General features: G+C 41.9%; 2 protein-coding genes across 3 annotated transcripts; one reads left to right on the top strand and one right to left on the bottom strand.

Annotated features, from left to right (window-relative positions):
* Positions 1–763: 763 nt before the first annotated feature.
* orc5 (origin recognition complex, subunit 5) lies at positions 764–12118 on the top strand. Of its 2 annotated transcripts, XM_033615181.2 has the most exons (15): positions 764–827; positions 1075–1234; positions 2284–2376; positions 3313–3498; positions 3864–3938; positions 6751–6862; positions 7163–7293; positions 7404–7452; positions 8815–8905; positions 9076–9131; positions 9400–9512; positions 9734–9781; positions 9874–9984; positions 11578–11690; positions 11802–12118. In XM_033615181.2, exons 2-15 carry the CDS (start codon positions 1121–1123, stop codon positions 11845–11847), a joined length of 1338 nt encoding a protein of 445 aa, XP_033471072.2. In that variant the 5' UTR covers positions 764–827; positions 1075–1120; the 3' UTR covers positions 11848–12118. The 2 variants fall into 2 exon arrangements, with proteins under 2 accessions (XP_033471072.2, XP_078021480.1); XM_078165354.1 differs by having other exon boundaries at positions 786–1234.
* A 2122-nt stretch (positions 12119–14240) lies between these two features.
* guca1aa (guanylate cyclase activator 1Aa) lies at positions 14241–21649 on the bottom strand. Its single transcript, XM_033615204.2, has 4 exons — positions 21377–21649; positions 18795–18944; positions 18620–18713; positions 14241–15110 (listed from the first exon to the last, which is right to left on the bottom strand). The coding sequence occupies exons 1-4, from the start codon at positions 21572–21574 to the stop codon at positions 14983–14985; spliced, it is 570 nt and encodes a 189-aa protein (XP_033471095.1). The 5' UTR covers positions 21575–21649; the 3' UTR covers positions 14241–14982.
* Between the last annotated feature and the right edge of the window lie 124 nt (positions 21650–21773).

Below are 21773 nucleotides of genomic sequence, written 5' to 3' on the forward strand. Positions count from 1 at the left end.
TGCCCTCATATGATATATATATTTCTATACTTTTTCAGTAATAATACTGAACACCATGTTTGCATTAGTATCCTGTGCAACTATAAATCATGAACATACAGTAGGCCTATCTGTATAAGTGAAAGGCAGTGCTGGGAAATAACTTACGTGTAATTGAATTACACAGTAAATGTAATTGTAATCAATTATAGATACTGAGAAAATATATCTACAAAAGGGTTACATCCACAATATCACCTATTCTTTTGTGTAAAAAGTTTATATGTAGAATGTAACATTCTTTCTGTTGCTTTGCATCTTTTTCCTGTGCAGGAATGCCTGTTTTTTGGCCTATTCCCAGGCATTTTTCAGCTTTATTGCCCACTTTAAAACATTTGTTAGAAAAGTAAATAAAAAATATTCAAATGTAAGTAATACGTCATCAAAATGGTAACATTACATATCACATTTTTAACAGGGTTACTAGTAACCTGAAGCCTTTTTTTTTTTCAAAATCAAGCTTTCCAACATTGGTAAAAGGTGTATGTAGTGTATACAGCTTTTATATTATCTCAAATTTACCTTTATCAGATTTGTATTTTTGTCGTATTTTTATTCTTATGCATCACTCAATCACTTTTTTTCCTTTTTTGTTTTGCTTCTGATTATATAAAGATGTATGTGCGTGTGTTTTAAAAGTATATTAAAGCATCTAATGAGCTTTAGTTCCACAAAAACTAGTTTTAGAGCCAAAGACTCCATTACCCATGATTCTGTGTGTGATTTCTGATTGGCCAGTAACCGAAGACTGTCATTTGACGTAATCCGAAGGCGCGCGCGAAACTCCTGTGAGTGTGTTCAACTGTTTGTTTGTGATTTAAACTTTTAACGTAGCTTTTCACCGCATTTTGAGTTTGTTACACATTTTATTCTCAGTTATGGACATTTCCATGATACTCTGTCGTGTTCACAGTGAATAGTTTCCTACAAATTTCCCCGTTTTGGTCGCATTTTTACAGAATACCGTCGTGTGTGCTTTAACTGTACGTGAAAACTAGCTAACGTTAACTTGTAGCTGTCACTGACCTCTCACAGTGTACTTCACATACACGGTGCTGTGGTTGGTAGTAGGAAGACCAGGATGTCAGCGCCGTTACAGCACCCAGGATATGAGGAGGAGAAGCTGCAGAGGGTCTCGGAGCAGCTGCCCTGCAGAGGGGTCCAGGCGGGGATGCTGCTCTCGCTCATGGGGCAGGTATGTAGGCTGGTGTCAGGTCCTGTCAGCGCCGGGGTTTCGCTCAGGTAGTTACCCACTGATAGGCTGTGTGCACCTGGTCGCGGGAGCGCGCACGTATTAGGTGAAGGTGGATTTTTATTTTTTTTTTACATTAGTAAGTAACTGGACAATAGAAGATTGGAAAAACGTTGCCTGGTCTGATGAGTCTGGATTTCTGCTGCAACATTCAGATGGTAGGGTCAGAATTTGGTGTAAACAACATGAAAGCATGGATCCATCCTGCCTTGTATCAACGGTTCAGGCTGCTGGTGGTGGTGTAATGGTGTGGGGGATATTTTCTTGGCACACTTTGGGCCCCTTAGTACCAACTGAGCATGGTTTAAACCCCACAGCCTACCTGAGTATTGTTGCTGAGTGTGTCCATCCCTTTATGACCACAGTGTACCCATCTTCTGATGGCTACTTCCAGCAGGATAACGCATCATGTCACAAAGCTCAAATCATCTCAAACTGGTTTCTTGAACATGACAATGAGTTCACTGTACTCCAATGGCCTCCACAGTCACCAGATCTCAATCCAATAGAGCACCTTCGGGATGTGGTGGAACAGGAGATTCTCATCATGGATGTGAAGCCGACAAATCAGCAGCAACTGTGTGATGTCATCATGTCAATATGGACCAACATCTCTGAGGAATGTTTCCAGCTCCTTGTTGAATCTATGACACCAAGAATGACCACAGTTCTGAAAGCAAAAGGGGTCCCACCTGGTACTAGCAAGGTGTACCTAATAAAGTGGCCTGTGAGAGTAAATGTGTAAAGTTAGGGTTTAATATCTTTATAAAATTATGTTTCATCAGATGAATAGTTATTCCTGTTGTAAAAAAAAAACAAAAAACATTTAATCAAGTTACATTTGTCCATTTTGCATTAGGGTATTGGTTGATATAGTAATATTTAGAAAATGTTTAATGTTCTTTGTAGGAGAATGAACTTGTGTGTGTAGATTGTAACTGATCATAATGAAATGTCATATTTGTATTAAGTGACAACATTTCTTCTTACAGCCACACCAGTACAGCTACCCTTCGATCTTCATCTATGGCCATCGGGCTTCAGGGAAGAGTCATGTGATGCATGTTCTGCTGAAGGAACTTGAGGTGAGAGACATTTGCTGAAGTTTGTTACAGATGAAAGAGTTTGACTCAGTGTCTACTTCAGGCTCATATAAACCTGAAACAGATGCTGGTACTTTAGCCATGTAGAGCCTCCTTCGTCAGACCGCTGAAAGAGCGCTTAGTCCTTGAAAATATATCTTTTATTTTTAATAAATTTTATTGCAGCTCAGAGAAATCTCATTTCTCAGTGTGCACAAAGCTTTGTGTTTGTACTTTGAATGTGTGTGTAGGCTTATATTTCCTTTCTTGATTTAAAATGTATGAACAGAATCACAAGGTGTCTGTTTTAGATTCCTTCCCACCCTTTGCACCCACACTTTGAGCTTTTCCCCCTCGGGGAGACGTTATAGACAAGTAACAGCCACAGAAAATGTGCGCAGTAAGTCTTTCTTGCCGACTACAGTTAGAATGCTTAATGCATCACCTCATTATCAAATTACAGACATACGTACAGCTTTTTGTTTTTGTTGAATTTATGTTTTGGTTAATCAGGTTTTTTCTCGAGATGTTGCAACAAGTTATTATTATTTTCATTGTTTATAAAATGTTAGAAAAGGTAAAACCCAACACAACGTCCTCAAATGTTTTGTCCACAACCCAAATATATTAAATTCACTGTGATAGAAGAGTAAAGTACCTAGAAATGTGAATATATTGACATTTAAAAAGCTGGAATCAAGTATTAAAGATGTTTCAAATACTCAGAATCGATATGTATGGATAGATTGACATGTTTGACTCCTCCTATTGTAACAATAAAAAACAGCAGGGGAGATTTTTGACAGTTTCTGTACTTAATGCTTCACTGAGGACAGATTGCAAATGTTCAGTGTGCACCAAATACAAAGCAGAGAGCCAAGACAATATGTACTTAACAATATCAAACTGACTGTCTCTCATCATCCCTCCTCTCTGCAGCTTCCTCACACCACAGTCAGCTGTGTCGAATGTGTTTCAGTCGCGTTGCTATTTGAACAAGTGCTGCTGTCCTTCTTTGGCTGCGACGCCGCCTCGCTGCTCCCCCGCAGTCCCTCCCTGTCTGACTTTGTTCGCATCTACAGACAGCAGCGCTCCCAGTCTCCTGCCAAGCAGACGCGATACATTGTGAGTGCCGTGCACTTTATGCCCAGCCACGAAAAATCACTGCTCACTTGGAACATGGCATCACTGTAATCCATGCGACATCAAATAATTTATTCTTTGGCTGTGTCACTGAAATGTTTGTGTGATAATATGATTAGTGGTAATAACACATGCAAATAGATGCTGAAACAAAGCTGCAGATGCATCAGCCTGGAGAGAGTACATGTGATTTTCAGCCAGCACAGGAGCGCCTTTAATCTAGTATTTTGGAAAGTGAACTTGCAGCATATTAAGCAGTAATGTGCCGTGATAAAACAGCCATTCACTGCCTCTATAGTTTACTGAATATGGATGTTAAACAGTAAACTCAAATGTATATTTTCCAGGTGATTGAAAAAGCCGAGCTTCTGAGAGACACTGATGCCAATCTGCTCCCTGCTCTGCTGCGTCTCCAGGAACTGGTGAGAAAGTGCAGTGTGTTATCTATCAAGTGAGCCACTTTATTGTTGTAGCGCTGTGCGGATGATGAAGAGCAACTCAAGGAGCTTCTTTTGTGATGAATGACCTTGAGCAGAGTGTGTGGAGCGCTTTCATAGCGCTGTTAGGAGAGAAGAATGGTAAACACTCATGGCATTTTAATTAAAGACATCAAGAGTAAAAAGACCATTTGTGTTTTGTTCCTGTGAAAGCTGTTTGCTGGTGGGTTGTGAGTGTTTAGAGGAATCGGTCTTCTCAATGTCATGCCACTTCAGTGTGGCCACGCAGGAATCTGAAGTGATAATTAGGATGCGGATTTACACCTATGTGAAGGCTGACAGGATGTTGACAGGTTGTTGTGTCTCCAATATGTGTTATTACTAGTAGTAGTAGTAGTAGTAGTAGTATTGCATCCTCTATGCAAAAAGGTTAACATGACAGATTTACTGCCAAGTGTTAGAGTATATTTTATTATAGTAGCAGGAAGGCACAAGCAGAGGCCATAGTGTGTGTTACTTATGATTATGGCGATGCAGATATTTGCATATTTAAATTGACACTATGCAAGAATTGTTGGTTACTGTTTGTAAACAGTATTCCCAGTGAAAGTGACAGCCAGGCCCCGATAAGTCATTTGGAACAAGCTTTGTTTGCTTGGTGTTTTGCCTCGTTTTATTTGCATTTTACAGTGTGTGCATCTGTGATTTTCCTAGCTTCCTCTTTGATGCATGGTGCTTATGTTTTGGCACCTTTCTAAGTTCCAACCTCACCTGCGTGCTGTGCCCATAAATATCCGGACCACAGCAAAATAAGAAGAAAGTAAGAAAATACAGGACTAGACAATGATGAGCTAAAAAGAGATCTTGATAAAACTAAGCATTCACACCAGGATAGTCCGGGGAACTCGGTTCGATTGGGCGGGGAGTGCCGAAAAGTTTCACACCTTCATTTGGTTCGGTTCACGTTCACACTGCACTTTTTAATGCGGACAAAACCGCCTGGACAACGTCACGCAGTTACAACAGCTGCTAGTTTGGGGGCAGTATTGCCCAAAAGGACCACTGACCAGGAAGAAAGAAAGCAAGAGGAAGAAGAAAACCCAGCTCATCGATTGGCCAGGACCGAAAACGGAAATCCATCCTCTTCTGTCAAGGACCTTGATATATTGTTGTTGTAGTTTTGATCCGCCTACCGATTAAATCCGCATGCCTCCATCCTCTCCTTAAACAATTTCAAAACTGCTTCTTTCGGTTTGCGCTTTTGGCTTTCTTTGTTTTTTTACCCAAAATGCACTGTGCTCTACGTCACTTCGTTTCTTTGGTTCACTTCGTCTCTTTGGTTCACTTCGTCTCTTTGGTTCACTTTCTCTCTTTGGTTTGCTGGATATGGTGCGTTCGTTTTGTACTCGGAGGTCGGAAATTCCCAGTTCCCAGTCGGAAGTTTAAACTCGAACGTACCCTGAGATTAGATTTCCAACTCGGAAGCTTGGAGCAAACACATCAACCCTGACTTACGAATTCAAGATGGTTGCCGGTCACATACATAGTGAGTAAACACTCTGCTAAAGTACTGTTTATAGCAATTTTGTCTTGTTTGTTTTACATTAGGTCAGCCTCATCTGCGGCGTTCATCGGTTGGAGTGCATGATGGTTTTGAAGCTGTCTATACTCGGAAAGTGCAAGGGCAACAAAGGCTTTCTTGTGGGCGTCCATGTTTTTTTCCAACTTGTCCACCGTTGTCAACTAGAATGCAAAAACTGTTTTTCCCACTTCTGACCTCCGAGTACAAAACGAACACACCATTAGTCTGTTTGCATTCCCCACTGTAAGCACACCGCACCCGAGTTCACTTGCAAGTGAACCGAGACCCCCAGTTTTGGTCTGCACCAGAGTTTGAATGAGCGTTCACATCACTCCAAACGAATTGAACTATCCATGGGAGCGAACCAGGGTTCATTTAAAGTGGACCAAATAGCGGCAGTGTGAATGCGTCATAAGACAAAATCTATGCTTCAGTTTTGTTGACGAGATGTGAAGAAAATGTTTGTGGTCGACTATCAGACATTGAGAGCTGAGAATGGCTGTGCTTACAATTATTTTCAAATGCCGCATGAGCAACAGGCTGGTAAACTCCAGTAAAGTCTGTGCCAGGATGTTCCGCTAGCCAGCGAAAACACTCACACCAGAGCAGCGTCAGCCGTTGGTGCGAGCTGTGAGCTGTAATTCAGCCGTGTGTGTCTGACTGTAGATGGTGGAGCTGTTGAATAGATGTGTGGAGTTTGTAAGTTGCAGCGGTGGCTGTTAGCAGTTAGCTCCGCTTGTTAGCCACTGAATGGCAGTGGAGCAAGCAGCCACTGGCCGCCTGACTCCACTCAGTCCGCATTGTCTCAGGAAGGTTTATGGGTTGATGTTGTTAAACAGGCAGGTAGGAGGCGAGAAGAAGGAGATGGAAGTTTAGTTTTAATCACCAGCTCTGTGAGAGGACGTGAGTTTAAATCTCCAGTCATATAACCTCAATAAAAGTACAAAATCCTCACATTTAAACAACTGTTACTTGGGAATGTTTGATGGTTTTTGCTTCATAAATGACTTAAATGATTAATTAACTATCAAAATTGTCAACCGACTTATCAATCCAGCATTAAATGAAATACACAGAACATTAGACATAAATACATATAAAACATAAATTGAAAGAGACAGCAATGCCTGTAGCCATGGCGACATACTGTCACTGAGTCCACATTTACAAGCCACTGTTACATGACGTGTCTTTCTTCCTCTGTGTCCTCGTCAGGTTGAGGACAACGTGACCGTCATCCTGCTCAGTGAAATCGTCTGGGACAAGTTCAGACCAAACACCGGCTGTTTCGAGCCCCTTCTGCTCCATTTCCCCGACTACAGTAAAGGTATTATCGTTCATGCACTCGCACACGCTATATCAGCCAGTGTCATGAATAAACTCCCTCCACGCTGCATAATAATGACGTGCACTTGGCGAATGCGGTGTGAGATTTGTACCTGCGATTTTGTTCTAACACTTCAGGCAGCGATTGTGGAGGAACGTTGCATTATCAAACACCACTGTATAAAATCAGCACTTTACAGGGGGTGAATCGTTGTGTACGATATGTGAGACCAGACATTGCTTTTTATAATACCTCAGTGTCATTGGTGTTCTGTGTGTCTGTGTGTTCATGTATTTGAAGGTGAGCTACAGCAGATTTTGTCCCAGGACAGACATCCTTCATATTCCACTGAGTTTTACTCGTCCTACATCAACATCCTGCTGGGAGTCTTTTACTCGGTCTGTCGGGACCTCAGAGAGCTGCGCCACCTGGTCAGACACACAGACAACACACACATTCATAGCTCAGTAAAGATTTTTCATTGTTTTGATTTTCTTTCACTCTTTGATCATCGATTTCTCTTTATTCTCTTTTCAACCAGGCTGCCCTCAACTTCTCAAAGTTCTGCGAGCCATTAGCAGAAGGAAAAGGTAAAGCACACGGAGGCGTATTCATTCATCTGACAGCTGATCAATATTTAAAGATACCTTATTTCTCCCTTTTCTTTGTGTTTATTTGAAGAGAGAGCTCTCTATCATGTTGAAATGCCCTTAAGCTGTTTTAACGTTTTAATAGTTATTTCTTTAAAATTGCGTTATTGATTTTTTTTTTTTTTTGGCCAACTGGGGCGAAGCTTTGAACACAGTGTTGACATATTATCTCCATATAAAGCTGGTGAATGTGAATGTGTTAGCAAACTTATATACACATCCTCCATACACATAGCAACATAAGTTGGCCGATCACAGTTCTTACATTCCTCGTGTGGTTACCTGGTAGGAGGGGCACGTCAGAAACAGCGCAGGTACAGCAAAACCCCTAAATACAGAAGTGTAAATGAACCTTAAGATGAAAAAGTGCTGTTCTTGTAGCTCTGTTTTGGTCCCCTCTTGGTCTGGTGTGACAAAAATATCTAGATCTTTAGCTGCTGGGTGATCAGCTTCCATCTCGGCTAGTCGCTAACTTTGTGTGTGTGCCAGTTAGGGTTCGGTACTTTTCACTTTTACACCGATACTGTTACCAGGGGTGCTGGAGTGGTCATGGGAGTTTGCCCATCCAGTCTACATGTGCTTTGTGGATTTGGAGAAGGCTTACGACAGTGAAACCGCTGGATTGCCCCCTTCGGGTTGGGGGTAGGTTACTGCCCCAAGCGAGGGAGCCCAGGTATCTCGGGGTCCTGTTCATGAGTGAGGGTAGAATGGAGCTTCTGCAGTGATGAGGGCGCGGATGCGGCCTGTCATGGTGATCAGGAAGCTGAACCTGAAGGCGAAGCTTTCGATTTACTGGTCCATCTACACCCCAACCCTCACCTATGGTCATGAGCTCTGGGTAGTGACCGACAGAATGGGATCACGGATGCAAGCGGCCGATATAAGTTTCCTCCGTGGGGTGGCTGGGTTCAGCCTTAGAGATGGGGTGAGGAAGTTGGACATCTGGAAAGAGCTCGGAGGAGAGCTGCCGCTCACATTAGAGGTGTAAGACCCAGACCCAGAACACACTGGAGGAATTACATATCTCATCTGGCGTGGGAACACCTTGGGGTACCCCAGGAGGAGCTGGAAAGCGTTCAAGGTTTCCAGTATACGTGTTGACTCGGCCTGAGACTCGGCAGAGTCTGGTGATAACTCTCTATGGGTTCATTACTACAACCTTCATTACATCTTATACATTATACAGTCATTTAATCCATTTGTCCTTCCTGTTTACATTCCTTTATTAATAAGCAAACCTTGAACTCGTCATATGCTGTAACTGTGTTTTTACAACAGTACTGCTGTGTTTTACGTCCTCAGTGAAAGAGACTGACACACACAAGCTGTGGAGAAACATCGAACCCCATCTGAAAAAAGCCATGCAGACTGTTTACCTGCGAGAAGTGTCCAGGTCTGTGTCCCTTACATCAGCCTGCTAATGAACCGTGTCACTTTTGATCTAACCACTCATTCTAGTAGTTCTGCTTGTTTACTGCCATCTGGCAAACAACACGATCAAGCGTGATTACTGAGCGCTGTGTTTTATTGTCATAGTTATTGTCCTCTCCTGTCTCTGTTCAGCCTTCAGTGGGAGCAGATGCAGCAAATGGAGGAGAAGGAGAACGGAGCCGTGAGAGGTACCAACACACACTGAGCGCTGTGGCACTGTGACGTTTGCAGAGCAGATGTTAAACTGTAAAACAGCTGATAGGGTGCAGTGACACCCTGGATTCATGCTAAAATTGTGACTTATTTTTAACAGCATATCTGTGCATCACACCAAATATAAATCACATTATCACCAAATCTCTGGGTTGCGCTGAACATCATGATGTTCTGTGTGAAAGTGTATTTAGTTTTCTGGATATACGGTGCATCTGACACGTTGCATTTATTTCCCCTCAGGTTTATCTGCTCACACTCATGTTGAACTGCCTTATTACTCCAAGTTCCTGCTGATCGCTGCCTACCTGGCATCCTACAACCCTGCCCGCACAGATAAACGCTTCTTTGTAAAGGTACAGGAATTTTATCTGACAAGGTGTGAGAATCTCCCGTTAATTTATGCCTCTGTAGTTCTTTCTTATTGGAATCAAGAGTCTGAGGATAGACAGTATTGTGTGTTGTACATATTGTAAAGCCCTCTGAGGCAGGTTGGTTATTTGTGATTCATGCAGATTAAATTGTTTTGTCTTGTGTGGATTGATAAGTTTGACATGCCTTTGTTTCCTCCCCACAGCACCATGGTAAAATAAGGAAAACAAACTTCTTGAAGAAAAATGAAAAGGTGATTATCTTAACATCAACACAGGCTTTGACTCACAGGTTTTAGATATAACCTCTTATTTTAGTATCAATATATTCTGTCTCTTTTGCTAGACAAGTAACCACCTTCTGGGACCAAAGCCGTTTCCTCTGGACCGCCTGCTCGCCATTTTCTACAGCGTGGTGGACAGCAGAGTCACCCCCACTGCCAGCATCTTCTCCCAGGTCAGCGTCCAATCATATTTACGCTACAACCACACGTATACATTTTTGTTTGAAAACACATAAATATTGCTGTGTTAACACCTAGCGTCCACACTACTTCGGCATTTTGGAATCCCTAAAATGGAGACCTTTGACAACACTGCTGACCCTATTTTAGTTTGTAAACTCCACGGTTGTGTTTTAGTCTGGATTGGTGGAAACAGAGACTTTGGAAACGATGCTTACTGATTGGGTCTTATCAGTCACAACGGATCGAGCCCACAGCAGCAGAAGTGCTTGGCTGTTGAGCAGCACTTGTTGGTGGACTTGCTGCAGTTTTGACCCAGATTGTCATGCTCTCAGTGTAGTCGCTGGGATGTTTGTAGTATTTCTCATCCTGGTCGGCACCAACTGACGCCATATTTTGCAGACCGTCTTTGTCCGTGCGTCGTCACCTTTCAAGTAGCCAAACCACTTTCAAATTACTGACATTGTGTAACCTTTTTTAGCCACAATTCCGTGTGTTTTTGAGGATAATGGAAGCTCTTCTTCAGCTTCACTGATGCTTTGCTCCTCACTTCCATTCATTTGCCCCTTTTTTCATTATGTCCACGCTACTTTCAATTCCTCTTCACCTAAAAATGGGCGTGTACAATGACGCGCATCACTTAACACTGCAGACTGACTGACAGCGGTGTGTTAACTTCTGCTGCTTGACAAGCTGTTTGGATTTATCTGGGTCTGTCCATATCAAGTAAAAATGACTATAGTTTATCATCATCATCAACATACATTTTATTGTGATCCTGATTCTAAATAGTTTTATCACCCAGCTCTACCGCCCATCATCTACTGTAGGTAATACACTGACCATGCATATGCACCTGACACAACCTCTCTTCAAAAGATCTGAACTGTGCTTTTTTGTGGATAGTCTGAGATTACTAGACTAATAAAATAAAGATGAACGATGTCAGCACAACACTTAAATTATCCATCCAAAACTTCAGTAGTTTGGATGGCTCAAACTCAATAATTGTCTGTATACATGCCTCTTACTGCTTTTTCAACATGACCGGTTCTGTTAGAGTTAAACTGAGCTCTGAAGTGCTTTAATTTTGTCCTTCATTTAGTCCTGTGGCGCTTGTAATCTTTCCAGTGATTGTGGCTCCCAAACATAGCTGCAGGAAGTGTAATGGGTCTGTAAAGTGGCTTCTACCGAAGATAAAAAAATATTTAATACATGCTTTTTCCCCATTTTCCAGATAAGCAAATGAAAGAGAATGGACACTATGATAATAAGGGTTTTAAATGACATTTTTTCCATTACTATGTGCTAATGGCACACTGTTTTGTGTTAAACCAAGCCTAATGACCACAGTGCCTCTGATGACAGTTTTCTATCCATATGGTCATGAGTTGCGGGATCCGTGGCCAAATGCTGATCTATTTATGGCCCTGAGCATGAAATGGTTTTAGGAAATTAGCCCCGACCCATATCTGTGCAACTGGCTCTCTCTATCGCTTAGTGCCACACATCAAAGTGAGGAAAAGCTGTGTTTAAAGAAGTGGAACAGAGAGTCATTTCATGTTTCCCCTCTGTTCTCCATTTAGATCTCGTCTCTGGTGACCCTGCAGCTGTTGACTCAGGTCAGCCACGACGACCAGCTCGACGCCCCCAAGTACAAATGTGCCGTTTCTATGGACTTCATCTGTGCCATCTCCAGGTGTGTGTGTGTGTGTGTGTGTGTGAATATGACTGAGGCTAAAGCCCAATTATTCAAGTGACTTGACCTTTTTTGTTAGTAATAGTGTGTTTTGTGTGATTTATCTTCCAGGACGGTGAATTTTGAAATTGTCAAGTACCTTTATGACTTCCTGTGAGGCTGCTGAGAACAAAGGAGAGATGACACACAGTGACTGTAAGACAAAAGGGGGATTTATACATTTAGAGATAAGCAGAATGAGGAGCTCAGACCATTGTAGGAAATTTTGTGGAGGAAAATTCATCCAATTATGTTGCTGCCCCCTTGTGGTTGATGAATGAGATTATGTATGTCTTGTAAAGTCTCTCAGAATGTGAAAAAAAAACAACTGTCCATGTTGAATATTTGCATTTGTATAAAATAAATGCCATATTGGCAATTTTGCTTTACATTTGTTTTGTTCAAAACCTCTTATAAGTTATCTAAATCCAAAGAGTCTCACTGTAGTCGGGAAATTTCTTTTATTTTTTTACTATAGCACCCAGCCTGTCTGTAATATAGGTCATCCTGTTTAAAATAATGGGGTAAAACAAGATGAAAACGATGCAAGTTGAGCATGTTTGCCTGACACAGAGCAACCTGGCATCATGCAGGTGAATCATCGTCCTTGCTCAAAGGGAGGATTTTGTTTCCGTGGTGTGTCACCTTTGTTTATGTGGTTGTATGAGGCTGTACACTGACCTCATAGGATACTAGATTCTGTAATGGAGAACATTAACAAGCTTTTATAAAGGTTCATTGTGTTACAGGTCCTCCTTTAACTGTAACCTTTCATCTAAAATACATTAGTGGTTCCTAACTGTCAAAACAAACCACTGTCAGTGTGTGACTCCCTGCAACTGGTTGTATACGTCTGCCAGTTGTTTGTATTGTTATATTTAACAAAGCCCGTCCTAGCTCATGGTAAACATCTAGTCTTTCTAAAAGATGGTTTATGATATTGTACAACTCAGACGCTCACTCGTTTTTTATTTCTAAACAAGCAGTTTTTTAATATAGAAATGAAATCAAAATGCAGTCAGACAGGGAAAGACAGAGATACTGCACTGATGTTGAGTGACAGACCTGTCTAGGTGTCATTCTCTTCCATAAATGCTGATTTAATACTTCTCCACTCAGCTATGTCTTGGGAGGCTTTTGGTTTCATTATTTCTCATGTCAACTGTTGTACTGTTGGATACAGGAACAAACCCCTTTTGTTCTGGCTGCATGTTCAACACACTTGTTAAAGTAAAATATTAACCATAGTCTGGTTGCTAGTACAGCCGCGGACAGTGCACAAAGTGCCAGAGCTCTGCCAAGACGCTAATCAATTCATTCATTTTCAGTAACTGTTCATCCTGTTGGGGTTGTGGGGGGCTGGAGCCTATCACAACAGTCACTGGGCAAGAGGCACAGTACACCCTGGACAGGTCCCCAGACTATCATAGGGCTGACACATAGAGACAGACAACCATTCACACCTACAGGCAATTTAGAGTCACCAATTAACCTGCATGTCTTTGGACTGTGGGAGGAAGCCGGAGTACCCAGAGAAAACCCACACTGACACAGGGAGAACATGCAAACCGAATTTCTTGGCGTTTGAGCCACAGATTCCTGATGATTTTGCTGACCCTTTGCAGCTTTTTTTGACGTTTGAGTGTCCAAGTGCTTTCACTGACCCATCCCTGGTTTTCCAGCAGATTTCGTGCCACCAAACATGGACGTTTTAACCAAAACATGATCTTTTCTTAACCAGAAGCAAGAGATTCCTGTGCTGTACTTAACCACATACATTCATTGAGAAATTTAAAGTTTCAACATATCTGCTACAAGATAATGTACGAATGTAACGTATCCATGGTTTGCAAAAACATACAATACAAATTTTTTTACGGCAATCTGGTTGTCTAATTGCAGGGAATGCGTATTTTCTGGTGGAACGGGACTAAGGAGCAATATAAGTGTGTTTCTGGGATAACAGACTGTCTGAGAAATAAGTTCTGGTCCACTGGGACATTTTTTGGACCAACATGGCTTCATATCTTTGGGGCATTGGAACAATTGGCTGTCCCCTCATCAAGTGATGTTGGAAAACATGTTTAGCATTTTGATGCTTTAGTGACCCTAAAACTCTTGGTTGCATTTTGACAAGAAGCCAAATCGCAGAGGAAAATAGCCATTCCCAAAACTATCTGTATACATGTAGACAGGGCCAACGTAAAATGTTTCCAACAGATCTCTGGGTTGTGCTTCAGAGATAATTGAAATTTTAAAATTCAATCCAATTGATCCAATTTTTGGGCTGTCAGACGCAGAATTGAAATGTATGTCTAAACACTTCCTGAGATTTTATTTGCAGTTTTTATGGCGACCAGCAGGCTGGACTGAAGCCTGCAGCACATTGATATCCAGTACATTAAATGGAGACATCACACAGCACACTTAAATTATTAGTTTTTATTTTACAAATAAGCAAAAGCTGAACAAACACACACATTTGGGTGTGCTCTAACAGAAGGCACCAGTCTAGGTAGCCAGCAAACATAATCTATATCTGTATTTATTCTGCATATTCAGCCAATGAAACACCCACACACCACCAGCCAGTGTTTTGCTTTCTGCTTCAACTTATTTTAAACATTTAAAAAAAGGTTATGAACATTATTTACAAAAGGTAAACATTTGAGAATCTGCACACTGCTAAATGTCTTCAGACACTTTCACCTGCTCCTGTATTTTACAGCCTCTGACTTAATCAAATTATCATGGATGCTGAGCACACTGCAGAGTCAGAGCTTCCTCCTGTAAACCCCACAGGCAAGAATGGGTAAAAACAGATTGAAGTATTTGGATGCAGAGCAGCTCAGACCCAGAGAAAAAACACATTTGGGGAGCATTGAGTGCATATAATTGCCACTCTGCTCCACTATCTCTCTCTTTTATCCCGCAGGGTATCTGTGGACCGTCTGAGAGATCATCCTTTGTGCCAAGGTGGCCTTGGGAGAGCTGTGCATCGATAAACAAGGACAATGACCAGTTTGCAAAGGTTGACTGAGTCATCCAGATGCATTTAAAGTGCATATGTGTCGCTCTTTGAGAGATTAAAAACAAGACATGACAGTGTTTGCAGTGCACTGGCATTTATATTCAGCTGGATTCAATCTTAATAGAAATCTCAGTCTATAAATGACGTTTTTGCCGGAGGCCGTGTACCGAGGCTCTCGGGTTCAATCATGAATGAGGATGAGGTAGTGTGGACGGGCAGATCCTAAACGCTGTGCCTCCTGTTGTGGATCATCGCCACGATGTGGGAGAGGTCCAGACTCTTCATCATCACCTCCATGAAATCTTCATCGCTGCGAGCGCCTTCCACAAATTCCTCCAAGGACAGCTCGCCTGTTGGAGGAGAAAGATTACATTTAAAGACATTAAATACATATATTTTTTTCTCACATTGAAGGGCGCGTCCATCTGTGTTCTCTTGAGTTTCTCAAAACAAAATGCCCACTCAACTGTTAGCAAAAAGCAGTGACGTATGTGGGAGCAGCAATCGCTGGTAATAATGATAATTAATCAAAGGGTTAGGTTGAAATTTTTTGAAGTGGGGTTGTCTGAGGTACTTCTCCACGGTCAGTGTCATATTTTCAGCACTCCTGAACCTGAAGCCATTATATTGCTGTCTTTAAAGCAACCAGACTCTTTTGACACAAGCGGTAATTTTACCTCGCAGAACACGGGAGTTGTTGGTCTACCGCTGCCTCAATCAGTTAGTTTGTGTGATTGTTCGACTTTTGGATCAGAGTTAACGTGAAGTCCACAGCAGAACACTGCTTAGTTTCAAGGATCGCTAATGCACAATATTCAAAGAAAGTTTGGCTCAGTCACGAATAGGCACAAAAGGCGCGCTGGGGGATTCATATGTAGCAACGTCATCATGCAGAAACCTATGTTAGGTGGTGCCATGCCATTGTTTCGACGGGCCAGAATTCTGAAGCCCCATATATCTGAAAAATTTCTCCGACAGCCCTTTATCCACAAACCAAATGCCCATAGCTTCAAAGTCCCATTTCTCCCCGCAGTAAGTTTCAGTTTCCCAGGGGCGTTTGAGCCACAGATCCCTGGTGATTTTACTGACCCTTTGCCGAATTTCTTGGCGTTTGATCCACAGATCCGTGATGTTTTTACTGACCCTTTGCCGAATTTCTTGGCGTTTGATCCACAGATCCCTGGTGTTTTTACTGACCCTTTGCCGAATTTCTTGGCGTTTGATCCACAGATCCCTGGTGTTTTTACTGACCCTTTGCCGAATTTCTTGGCGTTTGATCCACAGATCCCTGGTGTTTTTACTGACCCTTTGCCGAATTTCTTGGCGTTTGATCCACAGATCCCTGGTGTTTTTACTGACCCTTTGCCGAATTTCTTGGCGTTTGATCCACAGATCCCTGGTGTTTATATCGACCCTTTGTCGAATTTCTTGGCGTTTGATCCACAGATCCCTGGTGTTTATATCGACCCTTTGTCGAATTTCTTGGCGTTTGATCCACAGATCCCTGGTGTTTATATCGACCCTTTGTCGAATTTCTTGGCGTTTGATCCACAGATCCCTGGTGTTTATATCGACCCTTTGTCGAATTTCTTGGCGTTTGATCCACAGATCCCTGGTGTTTTTACTGACCCTTTGCGGCGTTTGAGCCACAGATCCCTGGTGTTTTTACTGACCCTTTGCCGAATTTCTTGGCGTTTGATCCACAGATCCCTGGTGTTTATATCGACCCTTTGCTGAATTTCTTGGCGTTTGATCCACAGATCCCTGGTGTTTATATCGACCCTTTGCTGAATTTCTTGGCGTTTGATCCACAGATCCCTGGTGTTTTTACTGACCCTTTGCCGAATTTCTTGGCGTTTGAGCCACAGATCCCTGGTGTTTACATCGACCCTTTGCGGCGTTTGAGCCACAGATCCCTGGTGTTTATATCGACCCTTTGCGGCGTTTGAGCCACAGATCCCTGGTGTTTTTATTGGCCCTTTGCTGAATTTCTTGGCGTTTGAGCCACAGATCCCTGGTGTTTATATCGACCCTTTGCGGTGTTTGAGCCACAGATCCCTGGTGTTTATATCGACCCTTTGCGGTGTTTGAGCCACAGATCCCTGGTGTTCATATCGACCCTTTGCGGTGTTTGAGCCACAGATCCCTGGTGTTTATATCGACCCTTTGCGGCGTTTGAGCCACAGATCCCTGGTGTTTATATCGACCCTTTGCGGCGTTTGAGCCACAGATCCCTGGTGTTTATATCGACCCTTTGCGGCGTTTGAGCCACAGATCCCTGGTGTTTATATCGACCCTTTGCGGCGTTTGAGCCACAGATCCCTGGTGTTTTTATTGGCCCTTTGCTGAATTTCTTGGCGTTTGAGCCACAGATCCCTGGTGTTTATATCGACCCTTTGTAGTGTTTGAGCCACAGATCCCTGGTGTTCATATCGACCCTTTGCGGTGTTTGAGCCACAGATCCCTGGTGTTCATATCGACCCTTTGCGGTGTTTGAGCCACAGATCCCTGGTGTTTATATCGACCCTTTGCGGCGTTTGAGCCACAGATCCCTGGTGTTTATATCGACCCTTTGCGGTGTTTGAGTCACAGATCCCTGGTGTTTTTATTGGCCCTTTGCTGAATTTCTTGGCGTTTGAGCCACAGATCCCTGGTGTTTATATCGACCCTTTGCGGTGTTTGAGCCACAGATCCCTGGTGTTTATATCGACCCTTTGCGGTGTTTGAGTCACAGATCCCTGGTGTTTTTATTGGCCTTTTGCTGAATTTCTTGGCGTTTGAGCCACAGATCCCTGGTGTTTATATCGACCCTTTGCGGCGTTTGAGCCACAGATCCCTGGTGTTTATATCGACCCTTTGCGGCGTTTGAGCCACAGATCCCTGGTGTTTATATCGACCCTTTGCGGTGTTTGAGCCACAGATCCCTGGCGTTTTTATTGGCCCTTTGCTGAATTTCTTGGCGTTTGAGCCACAGATCCCTGGTGATTTTTACTGACCCTTTGCAGCTTTTTCTGACGTTTGGGTGTGTTGACTGACCCATCCCTGCTTTTCCAGCAGATTTTGTGCCACCAAACATGGACGTTTTAACCAAAACATGATCTTTTCTTAACCAGAAGCAAGAGATTCCTGTGCTGTACTTAACCACACATCTATTCATTGAGAAATGTGAAGTTTCAGCATATCTGCTACAAGATAATGTACAAATGTAATGTATCCATGGTTTGCAAAAACGTACAATACAATTTTTTTTACGGCAATCTGGTTGTCTAATTGCAGGGAATGCGTATTTTCTGGTGGAACGGGACTAAGGAGCAATAGAGGTGTGTTTTTGGGATAACAGGCTGTCTGAGAAATTAAGTTCTGGTCCACTGGGACATTTTTCGGACCAACATGGCTTCAGATCTTTGGGGCATTGGAACAATTGGCTGTCTACCATCAGGTGATGTTGGAAAACATGTTTAGCATTTTGATGCTAAAACATACATACTAAGACAAAAATTTTAATGTTCAGAATTGAATACACAGGGAACTGTACTGGAAAGCTACAGGGTGGTATAAAACCTTGAAAAAAATGGACCCGCACTTTAAGTGTGGTTTACAAGAGCACTATACCCATTTAGTTGGCATTGCACTTCTCTGTATACCATTGTAACGCTCATGGACATTTTAAAGGTCTTTACTTAAAAATTAAATTAGCATCTTGTTATTATGTTCAACAGCCACTTTGAGAATCTCTTCTCATTGTGCTTGTTGTGTTCCCTGACTCATGACAGCACTGGAGCTGATGAATGTCCAAACACTGTCCACCCACAATCGATTCCTCTCTAAATCTTGCTATACAGTGCCAGAACACACTCACCGTCTCCGTTTATATCAATCCTGTCAAACACGCGGTTGGTGAAATCCTCAGCAGATCCCTCCTGGTTCTCACTCCCATTGATTGCACGGATGGCCTGCGGGAACAGAATAAAATCAGCATGAGACCAGGACTTGCTGTAAAGTCCACAGTTGCAGATGCATAATAGAAACTGTACCTTTATGATGTTGAGGAGCTCATGTCGGTCAATGCAGCCGTTGCCATCCACATCATAAAGCTTGAAATACCAGCGCAGCTTGTGCTCCATCTTTCCTCTCATCACCAGACTGAGAGCAGCCACATACTCCATGAAGTCTATGTAGCCGTCCTGGAAAAAAAAAAGTGTCAAACATCAATAAATTATTATGCATGACCGTCTTTTTTCAGTGATGAATCAGTCGCTCGTTTGAATGAGATCCCCCTCATCTCAACTCCAAAAGCTATCTGTGTGAAACAAAGTGTGCCAGGACGGAGGATTATCTCCAGGGACGGTCTGAACACGGGCAACAATCTTAGCATCAAAGCATTTGTCTCAAAGATAATCTCACTGTTTAAATCATGCAGAAAGATTAGCACCAGGGACTAAATATAGCCTGTCAGACAGAGAGATCCTGCGATGACCCCGTCGCACGCTCTGAGACACTCTTAATTAAAACTGATTTGAGGGTTACAAGGGGAGCATATTTATGTTCCCAGGGTCCTGTGTTCCTCGGCTTAATGCCCTCTTAATGTGGAACATTAAGGGGACATTTCACAGGGTTTATGTTGTCAGGAACGTATGTTTCCCTGTAGGTCAAATCACCAACAGCTTATAGCTTACTTATGTTGTTCTCCTTGACACCTTCGCCCTCAAAATTTAAAGGCAAGACAGTTTTTTTTCCAGCACAGTGGCAGGACTGATATATACCATTTAAACTGCATTTGAAATGTCCATATCCTTTCATTCATGTGCAGTTTGAACCTTGAAGATGAGAGTTTGCATCAACAAAGGACCTTGAGATGAATGTCGAGATGACCCCGGTACAAGCTTGTTGCTCGGAGATCCCTGCATTGTTTATGTTTGAACATAAATGATACAGATGTTTTTCAGTTTAGGCAACATGTTGAAGTTTTAAGAACATTTCTGCTCTTGATCCAACTTTAGTTATAACCCCAACAAACTTCTGAAGTCAAGCAGCAGACCATCTAACTCAAATGTTTTTATCCGTTTGAATGCTTAAGTAGTTAGTCAGTTAATCAGTTAGTCAAATTTTGATCACAAAGTAATTGTTAAAATAATTTTTCAGGCAAAAGGGCCCCAAATTAACCGGTTTGTATGAAGGGATGATGAACAGAAAAAGATCCTGTAAGTCATTATGAGTAATGATTTAGTATCTTAAAACAATGGGGAAAAAAACAATGGGAAACTCTCTCATAATGACCTCCTTATCTTGAAATATTAGCATTGTAAAATAATGACTTAATAACACAATATCTTAAACTAGGTTTCTTAAAATAACAGCTCAGTTTCTTAAAATAATGTGAGGTTTCTTCAAACTAATTAATAACTATGGCAAAACAATGGGAAACTTTCTCAAAATGATGACATTATGACATGAAATTCACATCTCAAAATAGGCCTCAGTCAAAATATTGAGAAAACTATTTTTCGATATTAAGACAATAACTTTTTTCATCACACTGGTGGAAATTAGCTCCCATTGCCTCAAATGTGAGGAATTGAAACCCTGCAATTTATCAAAGGTATCAACTTAATAACTTTTTTTCTGGACTGATTCAAATTAAAAATGTCACCCTGAGCTGTGATGGGCATTTTTCATCATGTTTACACTCCATTTAGAAACAAGTAATGAGTGAATGAGTGAATTATTAGTGACAACCCTTATCTGTTTCCCAAATTATTACCCCTTAAAGATTTGGAGCAATTAGTCTATCGAAAGAAAATAAATCTGAAACATTTATTAACCAAATTGCCAAAAAGCTACAGCTCCAGCATCTCCAAAGAGAGGATTTTAAAACAAATTATAACTGTAATTGAAATATCTTTGCATTTTATACTGCTGGTCAGACAAAGCAGGCAATGTGAGGACATCACTTTGGACACATGGAAATAGGTATGCTTATTTTTTAGTATTTATGAGCACTGTGGACATCTTCCACTATTTTATACACCCTAAAATTAATTGAATAAATAATTGAAAGATTAATCAAAATGAAATTGTTAGTTGCAGCCTTATTTGTAAATATAATTGCAAATATATTTTGACCTCAGTTGACCTCCATACAATTGGTTTTCCAGTACTATTGTGAACCATAGCGAGGTAACAAAAAAAGAGTACCTAATAAGCACATAATATGAATCAATGGACAATTTCTTTTCTTTAGTTTTAAAGGGTGAAGTAAATAATTTGAAAATACAATAATTTCAAGGGAACACATTTTAAACATTTAAAAACAAAGAAACAGGCCTCCCTACTGATGTTAAATGTATTAAACAGGCGTGCAATATTAATTATGTCATAAAAATAAGTTGTTACAATGTGAGAAGCCAGAAAGAAACATTTAAGTTGTTCTACTCATGTCAAAAAGGTCTTTATGTTTCTATGGTGTTGACTTTGTGTCCGTTATTTCTCTTTTTAAAGTGATTAAAAATAAAATAATAAAACATGGCACATATTAGAAATCACAAGAACCATCAGACTCTGCCAGCTTAATTTGAATTTACCCTTGCAGGTAAAAAAAAAAGAAGCATCATCTCACCTTGTTCATATCAAAGGTGCGGAACATCTGCTCTATGTAGGCGTTGGCCTCGGGGTCCAGCCCTCGCAGCCCGAAGAACTGCTTGAACTCGTGCAGGGTGAGCTGACCTGAAGGGCACTCCGTCATGAACTTCTTGTACCACAGGTGCATCTCCACCGCCTGCAGGTCATCCACGGTGCTTCCTGTTGAGTTACCCATGTCTTCCTGACACCTGAGTGTGTAGACGTTAGATAGCCAGAGCCTCTCTGCAGCCGCTCAGCAAACCTCTCAGCCCAATTGGTCTACTGTGAAGCGGAGGTTATCCCTCTTCACAGTCACACAACAACGGGACTTAGGGTGAGAGGAGCAGCAGGCGGGGGCCTTTTGTAGCTGCCTGTGTTTGGGGATCAGACGGCGG

This window comes from Epinephelus lanceolatus, chromosome 23 (genome assembly GCF_041903045.1).
Source record: "Epinephelus lanceolatus isolate andai-2023 chromosome 23, ASM4190304v1, whole genome shotgun sequence".
Taxonomy (NCBI): Eukaryota; Metazoa; Chordata; class Actinopteri; order Perciformes; family Serranidae; genus Epinephelus; species Epinephelus lanceolatus.

Excerpts from the sequence above, each read along its gene's own strand:
- orc5 (XM_033615181.2), top strand. The coding sequence starts at position 1,121 with ATGTCAGCGCCGTTACAGCACCCAGGATATGAGGAGGAGAAGCTGCAG. Across the intron at positions 3,499-3,863 it reads CCAAGCAGACGCGATACATT|GTGATTGAAAAAGCCGAGCT; the intron begins GTGAGTGCCGTG and ends TATATTTTCCAG. Across the intron at positions 7,294-7,403 it reads TCAGAGAGCTGCGCCACCTG|GCTGCCCTCAACTTCTCAAA; the intron begins GTCAGACACACA and ends CTTTTCAACCAG.
- guca1aa (XM_033615204.2), bottom strand. The coding sequence starts at position 21,574 with ATGGGTAACTCAACAGGAAGCACCGTGGATGACCTGCAGGCGGTGGAG. Across the intron at positions 18,945-21,376 it reads GCACCTTTGATATGAACAAG|GACGGCTACATAGACTTCAT; the intron begins GTGAGATGATGC and ends TTTTTTTTCCAG. Across the intron at positions 18,714-18,794 it reads AGCTCCTCAACATCATAAAG|GCCATCCGTGCAATCAATGG; the intron begins GTACAGTTTCTA and ends CTGTTCCCGCAG.